The sequence below is a fragment of the Rhineura floridana genome, chromosome 8, assembly GCF_030035675.1.
Source record: "Rhineura floridana isolate rRhiFlo1 chromosome 8, rRhiFlo1.hap2, whole genome shotgun sequence".
Lineage (NCBI taxonomy): Eukaryota > Metazoa > Chordata > Lepidosauria > Squamata > Rhineuridae > Rhineura > Rhineura floridana.
Window position 1 is genome coordinate 32,854,781 of NC_084487.1, and position 12,311 is coordinate 32,867,091.

Genomic DNA, 12,311 nt, shown 5'->3' on the forward strand with positions numbered 1-12,311 from the left:
CTCTGAGTATTTTGTGTATTGCCATGAAAATTTAGAGGGGTGTTAAGCAAGCATTTCTGAGTTCAGGACTATAATTTTTGTAAGACTTTGTTTTGAAATGAGCTTATGGGAAGCAGAAGAATGGTATGGGGGGTATTTTCAATTTAACATGGCTTTATAATCCCAGTCTGCATCTGTGTTGGAATTGCTTTTAAAGTTGTTTTTAAATATTTTTTAAAAAGATGTTTTCAAGATGTTCTGCTTTTAAGATGTTTTAAGGTGTTTTTAGTGTTTTGCCCCTTGTTTGCCACCATAGGCTCCTTCTGGGAGGTACAGCGAGACAGAAATTAATAATAATAATAATAATAATAATAATAAAAATTGGAAAATCCTGATAACCACAGTTTTAGTAGCATTAGGCTTGCATATGCTTGTTATAGCTGGTAGTTGCAATCATCTGTTGTGGGGCGGGGGGATTATTATTACATTTATATCCCACCTTTCCTCCAAGGAGCTGAAGGTGGCATACCTTCTTTCTTCTCCCTCTGTCCATTTTATCTTCAGCACAACCCTGTGAAGTAGAGTAAGGCTGAGATAGTGACTGGTCAGTGAGTTTTGTGGCTGAGTGGGGGATTTGAAACTTTGTCTCTCAGTTCCTAGTTCTGACTGTGCACATTTGTTCTCTCCAACATGAAACTAATTGTGTGCACATGGGTAGTTTAATTTTTGCTACATCAGTGTGGAGCTGTTCAGAAAAGCATCATAAAACCCTGATTTGTGCTCCATTCTAACTTTCCTCAATTAACACAAAATGCTGCTCTTACTGTAAGAATTCCCTGTCCCCTTGACCAATAACGGGCAGAAGGTAGATTATTATTCTCATTTGTTTATAACAATGGTAACAACGTCCCTGAATAGGTTGCTGGGGGAAAAACCACATATGTGTGAGAAAACCACGAGTGTATTTCTGTCTTGAAGAACTTGTGAGCTTGGTTCCGGTACTGATCACAAATTTCTAGGCTGAACATGTGCACCTTGTTTCTTAGTGACTCGGGTGGGCAGCAAAATGAAATGCTAAGAATTATTTTCTACCTGACTCCAGTTGGTAGATCTCAGAGTTTTAGGGCACTTCCAGACTGAACCCCACTTGCAAAATAGCAGCAATTGCATACTGCTAATTTAGGTTGCACAATTAAAGTGGACTTGGGCTCTTGCACAAGAAATTTGATGTGTTTTTGTAGTAAGAAAAGTGATGGGAAAATGCACTGGAAAATGTGGAATAACAATTGCTTGACATTACATCATATAACCTCCCTGCAAACAAATTGCAATGAATGCTCAGTAAACAGCCGATGTCATATGATCTCCCCGCAAACTCTATGCAAATAAATTGGGATGAATGCTCAGTGAACAGGTTGTCTGGATGCTACCTTAGTGAAAAACAAAGCGGTTCCCGCAAGCCTGAAGTCTGCCCACTCCTGCCATTGGCAATTGTACCCCTCTTTGCCTACGTTTAAATTTTAAACCAATGAACAGACATGAATTTGTTTGCCCTTCTTTTGGCATCAAGACAAATGAGGCCCAATTTTAGCTTCAGTTAAGATTTGGGATCTTGCATCTCAAAGCAAATTTGTCATTGAGTGTGTTGCTTTTTCCCCGAAGCCAAAAGCTGACTAATCAACACTCTTGAAGCCAATGTCAAGAAAACTTAAAAAATTTTCTGAGCCAACCTTCACTTTCTAGTTTGTGGTTTGGGGTCAAAAGCAACATCTGGCTTCTAAAAGGCTAACTATGTTTTTTAAAAAAAAAAAAAATGGGACTTGGTTGCAACTAACTTTGGCTTGATGCTGGACTTGGTTTTTTTAAAAAATGGCCTCCTCCCTGAACTGTAATTGTTTGTATATCAAAGCTAATAGCAGAACATTTTGTAACATTTTAGGATGTAATCAAACTCCAGTGTAAAATAAGTGGCAGGGTTCCCGCTCCTGTTAGATGGAGGCAGATTAAAACTCCACACCTGGGTCAAAATGCAGTCTACAGAGATATTGCTGAGCTTGTACTTCCAGGCATGAGATTATGAGCTCCACGGGCCTTGAAATATACTTGCCTCATCTTCCAGGGAAGTATTACAGGCCCTAAATTCTTCAGCTCAAATTTTAATCTGAGCTGGAGCATTCCCTTCCCTTCAACTGCACCCAGCAGTAGCAACAAGCTGCAGTACCTGGCATGCTGTATTTGCAGCATGCTAGATCATAAGGCATTGCAGCAGTCCCTGGCCAATGTAGCTTCCGCAAGGGCTATAACAATATTAGGAAAGGGGGATGAGGTCTGTGCCTGTGGCTGGCTGCTGCCAAAGCACTGCCTGATAAATGTGGTTCAAAGGGAGAGAGGAGGGGGTTTGGGGATGGGTGGGAGGAAATGGCTTGGAAATTACCAGAGCCATTTCTCGACTCTTTTGCATGTGTGTGTGTGTGTGTGTGTGTGGGAAGTACCTTACTGCTGAGCCAATTTGACATGATCTCGATTGATGTCCATTTCTAGACCCAAGCACAGAAGCATGGTTAAGCGTACATAGTAGATGTAGAGCCCTGTCACAATGCTCATCTGAGTTGAACTCTGTATTTTTAATACAGATCACAATGCACATTGCCATTAAAGGGGGGGCACTAGTTGTTGAGTGACTAGTTCCACCCAACCAGAAACTGACCAGGGTCATAGTATGTTACAATATTCTCCTCTCCTCTGGCCCCATGGGGTTGTAAGGGCTCCTTGCCAGTCCAACTAATCTGTGCTGCCATTTATTGCCCTCCCTGCCAGGTGCCCAGATGCTTTTCAGTGCCAGACAGCAGTGCTGCTTTTGAATGGGAGACAAGCTCAGCTCCCAGGCTAGGTGGTGGCTAGGGATGGAAGGATCTGTCACTTTCAGTTATCTCCATTTGTCATTATTCCAGTCTTAAATTTAGTTCTCTGCATTTCTGCAGAACTTTTTTTTTTTAATCCTCATGAAAATTCTTATCATTTTAGTATGGATTTCTCCTAATAAACTCATTTTTGTAGGTAGTTTTGACTAATATACACATTTTGCAAGCAATTTCTCCTAATATAATTCATTTTTGTATGTTATGCTCACTAATATATTCACTCTTAATATTCCCCCCAAATATATGAATATTTGTGAACATTGCTTGACTGGAGAACTACATCACAAAATTCAGATACGTGCAAATTTCGAAGGCTGTGTTTTCATTCTCATATTGTTTTGGAAAATGTGAATTAATGAAATCTAATTTTCTCCCCATCCCTAGTGGTGACCATATGCCATTTTAAGTTACCCAAAATGCAATGTCCCTGCCCATAGATCTAAGATTTTCATAGACCCATAACCTAGATAAAGCATGTGGTGGCCGCTGTCACAAGCAGGGATGGGCTCTGCCATGGTTGGGGTGGTGGTGGTGGTGGTGGAGGGCCCATTGTTAGGATTGTACACCACCACCACCCCTAGTCTGGCACCAGCCCTGTCCTCTTTTATAACTGATCATTGACTTCATTCTAAAGGTGGCTTTGGTCCATAATTCCTTTTAAACACACATAAGATGGGCACAAATGCCAAGAAAACATAAGATTAGGGAACATGCTGATCTAGAAGATGATCACATTTATTTATTTTTAAAAACAAGCTGCTTCCAAATGTCACATCCAGATTTGATTTAAATGATTGCCATCCTCATAACTATGTTTTCTGCCCTTCATTCCAACAGTTTAAGTTCATCAAAGGTTTAACCCGAAACACTCTTTAAAGTTTGCTACACAAAACAAGGTTTGAGGCAGCTAGAGAAACAGAGTTCCTCTACCTTAAAAAACAACAACAACAAACCTTTGGCTCTCTTCCATCACTATGTAAATCACAAGAAAGTTGTGTTTGGACACTGAATTGAAGATACTCTTCTGGGTGGGCTTTAAGTTCCATATTCTTCATGGAATATACCATTGCGGTTTGGGGAAGGAACAATCATGTGCCTTGTAGAAAGATAGAAGTTGTGCTGTTACTAAATTCAAAACTAAAAGATAACAAACAAAAATTACTAAAATCAAGCACAAGCTAGCCGATGCACCATTTTCAGTATTCATCATGGAAAGGATATTCTGGATGGTCCTGCCACCTGTAACAAATTGGAAGTCACAATTAAGAGTGACAACTAACACAATAAATAACCACGCACTCCTCCAGCTTTGACCAGAGACTTGCTATTGGCATGATCTACTATAGGTAGATTCAGATCCGAATCTAGATCCAGAATGTGCCATCCAGATGTTTCGGACTATAACTCCCATCAGCCCCAGTTAGCATGGCCTATGGTAGATGATTATGAGAGTTGTGGTCCAAAACATCTGGAGAGACGATGTTGACTACTGCTATATTTGTCTGCACAAGCCACTTATTGAAATGAATGAGAGCTGTGCAACAGCACAGCTATTTTCAACAGAGCTTGCGCAAGACACATGTAGACTGTACTCTATAAGAACATACGAAAAACCTTGCTGGATCAGGCTACTGTTCTAACAGTGGCTGTCCAGATGCCTATGGGGAACTCACAAGCAGGACCGGAACGGGACTCTCACTTGTACTCTTCAACGACTGTTATTCAGAGGCATAACGTCTCTGACAAGGTAGCATATAACCATCATAACTAGTAGCCATTGATAGCCTTATCCTCCATTAATGTCAAATTCTCTTTTAACACCTCCTAAACTGCCGGTCACCACTACCACTTATGATAGCAAATTCTGTAGTTTAGCTATGCAGCATTTGAAGAAGTACTTCCTATTGCCCATCCTGAATCTCCTGCCATTCAGGTTCATTGAATGATCACAGATTCTAGTATATTATCAGAAAATGTGAAAAACATCTCTCCACCTCAGTGCATGTAGTTATATCCCAACAGGATTTCAAATGGCAGTTCTCTTCAGACCACCTAATAAATCTGATTAAACTGGAAAAAGAGAATATAAAAATGCATGTTTTAGAGAGGTGGTCTCTGAAGTTCAACGTCTAAACTCATAATTGCAGGTGTTTGTATTTCTAGAGATTCTATTGGCTTCTGTCTGTGCATACCTTTGCAAAACCTAGGATCTTTTGCAGAAGGCACATCTATATAACCCAATATGTTGGCAAGAGCTTCCTTTATTACCACCTCACAACTGAAACAAATAGCAGAGTAGGACTTAGGGCCAAGCCCTTTGCCAGAAAAATATTTTCCTTCCCTTTTAAAATGTCTTCGTAGGTAATATGAAAGCTAACATACCACACTGTGATTGGTCTCAAAAAGGTTATTACAATACTGCCCTTTAAACATCGTGTTAACAGTTACATTTCTACAAGACAATTTAAGGTTACAAAGATTTGTCATTGTGTGTTTAAAACATTCTAGCTCTTGAAGCCTGAGCATGGTCTCTATTGATATGATGCAGGCAAACTTGCTCAAGCTAAGCAAGTCTGGGTCTGGCCAGAGCTTGGATAGGGGACTTCCATATGCTGCCCTCTGTTCCATTGTAGACCAATAGCATCTGGATGGCCAAAGGTTCTCCACCTCTGCATTAGGAGGACAGCGATAGGGGAAAAGGTCTTTTGAGTACTGGCGCCAGCTTTGGTGCCAACTTTGCCTAGTACACAGTTTAATCATTTTTAGGTTTTGTAAATGTAAATGTACTGCCTTCAAGTCGATTCCGACTTATGGCGACCCTATGAATAGGGGTTTCATGAGGCTGAGAGGCAGTGACTGGCCCAAGGTCACCCAGTGAGCTTCATGGCTATGTAGGGATTCGAACCCTGGTCTCCCAGGTCGTAGTCCAACACCTTAACCACTACACCACACTGGCTCTCAGTCTAAGACTATTTTTTATTTCCCCCAGTATTCAGTGATAGGACAATTTTATGGTGCTGTGTATATGGGGCTTTTAATGTGTTTTTGTTATGGAAGGTATCTTGATATTTTGCATATTTAAAATTTTATTTATTGAAGTATTGTAAGCCACCCTGAATGTTTTCTTTAAATTGTAAGGCAGGACAGAATATTTTCAAATATCTAAAATATGGCTGTTTGCTGCCTCAAGACAGAAACCTCTCCCTTCCCCCTCAAATACACCATTTTAGAAATGGAAGGCAAGACAGATGTATCTGGACATGCCACTTTGTCTTTCCCAAACTGATGGAGGGAATCTGTGCATAACACATGTTTTAAACGTCAGCATGAACGGTTCATTTTAAAATAAGTATAAATATGTTAAAAGATACTTTTTGCGGAAAGACCCTCTCATATTCAAAGTTTGTGTCTTGTTAACCACGAGTACACTGGCTTAACACAAAAGTGGTCAGCTAAAGTTATTAAGATTAAAAATGTGGTTTTCAGTCATCGTGGTCTGGCTACAGGTGGTAAGAGCTGCAGCGAAACACGGCATGCATGTAGCTCTTTGAGCTGCCAAAGGGTAGATCTATCCGGCTTTAATTTTTGTTGTCTCTGCCCCCTCCCCCTCAGTTCCCCACTGCACTGACAGGAATCCAATTGAAACCTGGCTGCCCCCTCTAATTAAACTGCTGGGACTCAAACCTGGATCCCTTGTCTGGTTATGTAAGAGGACATTGACATCCTGACTGACTTCCAGGAGTCTCAGGAGCAATGATGTTAAAGCTGGCATCTACTGGTGCATTTGTTTTTCCAAGACCATTTTTGCTGCAGACTTGACAATAAAAAAATTCAGTAGTGCGAGTCCTTAGGCCAGAACTAGCCAAATGTAAGTAACATAATATGAAGTTCTCCTAAAACTTTATTGCAAGTGACCAGTTTTCCACATTTCCTAGAACGCACGGAGGATATTCTCAGGTTTCAGGATTAACACAAGAGCCACGCTAGGGACTCGCCAGCAACCAGTAGCACAGCCGCGGTCCTTACTTTACTCAGGGTATAAGGTAGTTTCCGATGTTAGTAAAAAACAAACCCAGTCTAGCTGGTGAAAGCTGCTGCCTGCCATTTTAATCCCCCACAATGCCTTTGAGCCCATGATATATAGCAAAGGCCAGCCATAGTGCCCGGGCTCCAGTGCCAGGAAAAGAAAAACCAATCACTGGCCAGCATGAAGAAGACCACCAGCCCCAGGTGATTGTAATCGGCCTTGATGATTGGCAGTGGGTCCCCTTGAGACACTGGCAACTGCCCAGCAATGCGGACCCCAGATCTATCCAAAGCTGGCCCATCTTCCTCCAGTTGGATACACATTTGTATCCTGAGTTAGAATAATCAGGTAAGGCCCCAGCTTTGTTTAAAGAATACAAAACAGTGGTGTTGCAGCCATAATTATACACAATGGTACAACTAATGCTTCCAGACGCTGCATGTCTAGAATCACACTTACATTAACATCTCCACGTAGCGGATATTTTTATTCAGAGCTTCGATGTCCTTAATTTCTTTGTCAGTGAGGGAAAAATCAAAGATCTTAGCAGAAAAGGGAAGAAAAAAAACCCCAGTTATTCTCCATTTATGCAACTGATGTCTAAGCATGCGTCTTCAGTGTCCATTCTCTGACCTAAAATGTGATGGATACTGGACAGCAGGCATAGTGTCATTCCTGCAGCTCTCCCCCAAGGAGCAGGGGAGGAGCACATGATAGCAGAATTTGTGGTGGAGTGAGATCAGTTATGAGCCACAAGCTGAGTGGCAGAGCAATGGCTTTGCATGCAGACGTTTGCAGGTTCAATACCTGGCATCTCCAGGTAGGGCTAGGAAAGATTCCTGGTCTGAAAACCTGGAGAGCTGCTGTCCGTCAGTGTAGACAATACTAATCTAGATAAGATCAGTGGTCTGACGCAGTATAAGGCAATTACCTATGTATCCAGGATTAAACCTTGCGGAACGCCTCTTCCGATATGAACCGGCCCGTGCACTACGTTCTGCTACGAAGGCCCTCCTCCGGGTTCCAACTCACAGGGAGGCCCGGAGGGTGATGACAAGATCTAGGGCCTTCTCAGTGGTGACCCCCGAACTATGGAACAGTCTCCCCGAGGAAGTACGCCTGGCGCCGACTCTGCTCTCCTTCCGGCGCCAGGTCAAAACCTTCCTATTCTCTGAAGCATTTTAAGTTACACTGATTTACTTTTTAAAATGTTTATTGTATTGGATTGATGATTGTATTTTAGTATTATTTTGTTATTCATTGCATTTTTATGCTATTTTATGTTCACCTCCCAGAGAGCTATTGCTAGTCGGGCGGTATATAAATTTAATAAATAAATAAATAAATAATAAATAAAGGCAAATCCACACATACACATTCAACATCCGATTTCTTGCCTGTGTGACATCTGCACATATATACAAGATACTGTGTGTATATATAGCCTTGCACACAATGGTTTTCAACAGTTGTAAGTTAAGGAAGGGATAGCTTTTCCCCCACCCCACTTCGTTTCTTGCCAATTGCTCTTTTTTATTTTCCCTCCTGTGGGTTCCAATGGGAAGGGGAAAAGCTATAGGGCTGGTGAACTTCCCACCCCGTGAGGGGTGCTCAGGAGCAGAGGAGGCTTTGGGTCCAGCCAGATCTCAGTCCTACTCTGATCCACCCCTAAGATGCTTGCAGAATGCTCCCTTGGACTCTGTCAGACATCAACAGCAAAAAAGCTGTTGTGGCTATGGAGGGTTCAGTTGCTCTACCAGGGAGGCATCACTACCCCCAGCAACTTCTTATTTTAGAGCAAGGACAGACATGTGTCCCTCAAGAGCCACAGTATGTGGAAGAAGGCATTACAGACTTCCCTAGGCCAGAAGAAGTGTAACCCTAGGGTAAAAGGCATCTTTGTGGTCTTCAGCTGATGGGTTAAGATCCACAACTGGGATGCATCCTGAGCCAATGTTAGGCAGCTGCAATACTACCAGTGGTGGCTGATGCCTGTTGGGCCTGGTAGAGTAGAAGGCAGGGAGGCTAACAGCAGGTGGAGCCAGAGCCAATGGTAGGCAGAGCCAACTAATTCTAGTTTTGTCCCCATCTTTCTCCCTGCTGTGTTTTCCAAGGGCAACAATGAGACTAAGGAGGAGGAAGCTGATACTGACCTCCTGGACTGGTTGCAAGTATGAAGACAGACAGGTGAGGGCAGGCTGAGGTTGGTGGGGCCATGCCCCACCTGCTGTAATGGACTAGCCTCCAATGAATACTATCACAGAAATATATAATAAAAATAAATAGTGGGTCCCCAAGTCCATGGTTGGTCTGATAAAATTGAAGGTTGTGTTCATTGTGTGAGATTTTCATGCTGTTTTGCAAACAGAACCTCTTTTGGAGGCTGTTTGTATAGGCAAGACTAGCGGGTGTTGCTTCCTTCCAGTGAGGTGGGGAGAAACAGTGGCAGATGTTTTGCTACATACATTGTGTTTTCTGAAACCTTACTTGGAAGTTTTCTCTAATACGCTCCGGGTTGAAGCTTTTGGGAATGACCACTACTCCTCGCTGGATGTTGAAGCGGAGGGCCACCTGGGCTGCTGTCTTCTTGTATTTTTTCCCAATTGCATTCAGGATGGGGTCCTCTAATAATGGAGGGGAAGTCACATTTACCCTGGGTGTAAAAAGGGAAGGGAAATTAAAGCAGATTTTTCTTATGAGCCTGATTGCAGAAAGAAAATTACTGGGGGTTGGAAAGGCCTGAAGCAAGACCAAACCAATTGTTATCAGGTTTTAGAAACCATCACTTTAAATGCATGTACTATCCAGATGAGTGCATTATGAGGCTGATGCTTAAATTGAGTCACCTTTCCTCTCCATGCAGTGTGAACATGCCAGTGATCTTTGGACCAGGTGAGCACCATGGGGGCATGCTCACATATTTCAGACATATGTATGGGCTTATCCACATGGGAGCATAACTTCGTGCTAAAGATGCTGTTTGTACCTCAAAGTTCTGTTTGCACTGTCTACGGTAAGGGATCAATACCAGCTGCAAACACAGTGTTTTCTAGTCACACTTGAGGGGAAGCATCAATCACAGAGTTTGCTAAAGACCACGCCCTCTAATTTAACATTTCCACTCCCTCTGTTTACCTGGCAACCAAGTATGCTCAGTTTGTTCTACCAGTAAGTTTCATTTTATAAAACAACAACCTGGAAGTGCGATTATTTGTATTTTCACTGGTACAATACAGATGAAATACAAATCTTGGTTTGAGCAGCATTATGCTTTTGTGCACAAGTTGGGGGGGGGAAGAAAATAAAGGCACTGTTTGCAGCAACATAAAGAAGTTTACAGAATGGGAGAGAGAAGCTGAAGTTTTTCTTCATCCCACAGGAAATGAAATGAAAGAAGGGAGGAGGAGGGAGTGGGCGTGGAGAGGGGAACGATGGATACACCCACCTAAAAGCACAGGAGCACAGTGTCTGCAAGCCCTAGAGATACGGAGTGGAGATGTTTTGTCCTTCCCTTTTCAGATTATCAGAGGATTGGGTTAGTAGGATTTACAGGGGAGAAACTGTGTGATATCTTGTTTGCCAGTAACGTCATGTGAACCATGCAAATTAAAAGGGGATGCAAGTAGCACCAGATACACAGTAAATTGCCATGTGGCTAAGCCCTAAGTCTAAGCAGTACACATGAAGCAGCCGAAGGACAAAATGAACCCAACAGCCTGGATGCAGAGGTAACAGGGTAAGGTTGTCTAACACACCCAGCAACAACTCCCATCATCCCTGACCACTGGTTGCACTGGCTGGGGCTGTTGGAAACTGGGAGTCCAACAATATTTGGGGGGCACCGGTCCCCTGGCCAATATTCCAAAACCCAAAATCTCACTCACCAGGACTCATCTCTTGATGTTCCTAGAGGACTGTACCCAACAAGGACAATATCATGCTGTCTGCAAAATTCTAAAAGTTTGGGCTGGGTGAAATATGGGTGGCATTCAATCTGTAGAGGCAAAATAGAGAAGACTGGATTCAGAACAAAATGAACCAGCAAGAGCCATTAAGGTACCTACAGCTTTTGGGGGATAATTTTCAGCGGAAAAACTGCTGGAGGGGAAAGTATTAAGTCCTTGCCTCTCATTTTCACACAACCATTTCAAACTGTATTGATTACTCAACTAGTGACTGGAGCTCACCAGAGTACACAATGAAGCCATGCTGCTATAGTTAAGATGGGGTACCTGTGGCCCTTCAGATGTTGCTGGATGACAACTCCCATCATCCCTGATCAATGGCCAGGCTTGCTGGGGCAGATGGAGCCTTAATAGCATTTGGAGGGCCACAGGTTCCCCATCCCTGCTCAACAGGCTTTGCCATGAATACAGATCCCTTGCAAAGCTATGATAGGCTTGGATAAGCTACGATAGCCTTGCAGAGAAAATCCAGAGCAGAGAAGGAGACAATTGGTTTGCCTCAGGCTTCTGAAAACTTTTGTTGACCCTGGTAACTATCTACACAGGCCAAAAATTTCAGAGATAAAAAGTATCTGTTCCATGGAGTGGTACCAATTTATCCCGGGACTGAGTAATTGTGTCTGATGTTTACAGCAACGCTAGTCCCAGTATAGCGTAAGTTCTACTCCACACTAGCCCTTCTTTGCTCACACCAGAGCCTCTGGAAGTGCTGGTGGGGAAAGGCTTCAATTAGGCTAGGCAATATGTTCCAACTACAAGCTTAAGCTGATGGAACTGGCCTCATCCAATTGCCAAGAAAACAGTCTTCCAGCTCTTTCTCTCAGTGGGTTTTATCTAAAAAGTGCAGAGTGCTTGTCTCCGAGATAGCCGTTTTATAATTTTTTTAATTATTTTTTTGATGACACAGCTTTCTTAGCTTCAGAGTCTCTCATTTACAGTTGTTGTTAATCAAGAAACGGGGTTAAATGAACATCTTGTAAAAAGGAATGGGTTGTATTCATTCTTGAGTGGCCTTTCCTACTAGGGTGGACCTCTCTGTAGGGGACAGTCCTCTATTTGAAGATGTCCTCTGCTCCAAGGGCTACCCAATTCATGTCTGATTGAAAGACGACCCTGTGATGTTCCTATATTAATGTATATATGGTAAGTGTTGGTTGTTTAGAAGATACATGGTAAGTGGAGTGAAAGAGGAGGGGGAGTGAATGGGCAGTAGAATGCTAGATGATTGGCTGAGTGTTTAAAATGGCTGAACGTATAAAAGGAAGAGTGAGAGTGGAATCTGGGGGGTGGATGAGGTGAAACTGAGTGGGTTGCTTGGTGGAGTTTAGAGAGTTGTTTGCCAGGAGAGAGTGGAGAAGGAGGGGGGTGGAGTTCGGATTAGTATTGAGTAAAACCATATGCTTATGTGCCTTAAGAAGA

General features: G+C 42.7%; 1 protein-coding gene across 1 annotated transcript in view; it reads right to left on the minus strand.

Moving 5' to 3' along the window:
• Positions 1 to 3,617: 3,617 nt before the first annotated feature.
• The window catches only part of AKR1D1 (aldo-keto reductase family 1 member D1), a 92,010-nt gene continuing 83,316 nt past the window's right edge, over positions 3,618 to 12,311 (minus strand). The window contains exons 7-10 of the mRNA XM_061638815.1: positions 10,812 to 10,921; positions 9,415 to 9,580; positions 7,387 to 7,469; positions 3,618 to 4,139 (exon numbers count right to left, since the gene is read on the minus strand). Coding sequence (XP_061494799.1) covers positions 4,097 to 4,139; positions 7,387 to 7,469; positions 9,415 to 9,580; positions 10,812 to 10,921 — 402 coding nt within the window. The 3' untranslated portion in view covers positions 3,618 to 4,096. The remainder of the gene's footprint in view (positions 4,140 to 7,386; positions 7,470 to 9,414; positions 9,581 to 10,811; positions 10,922 to 12,311) is intronic.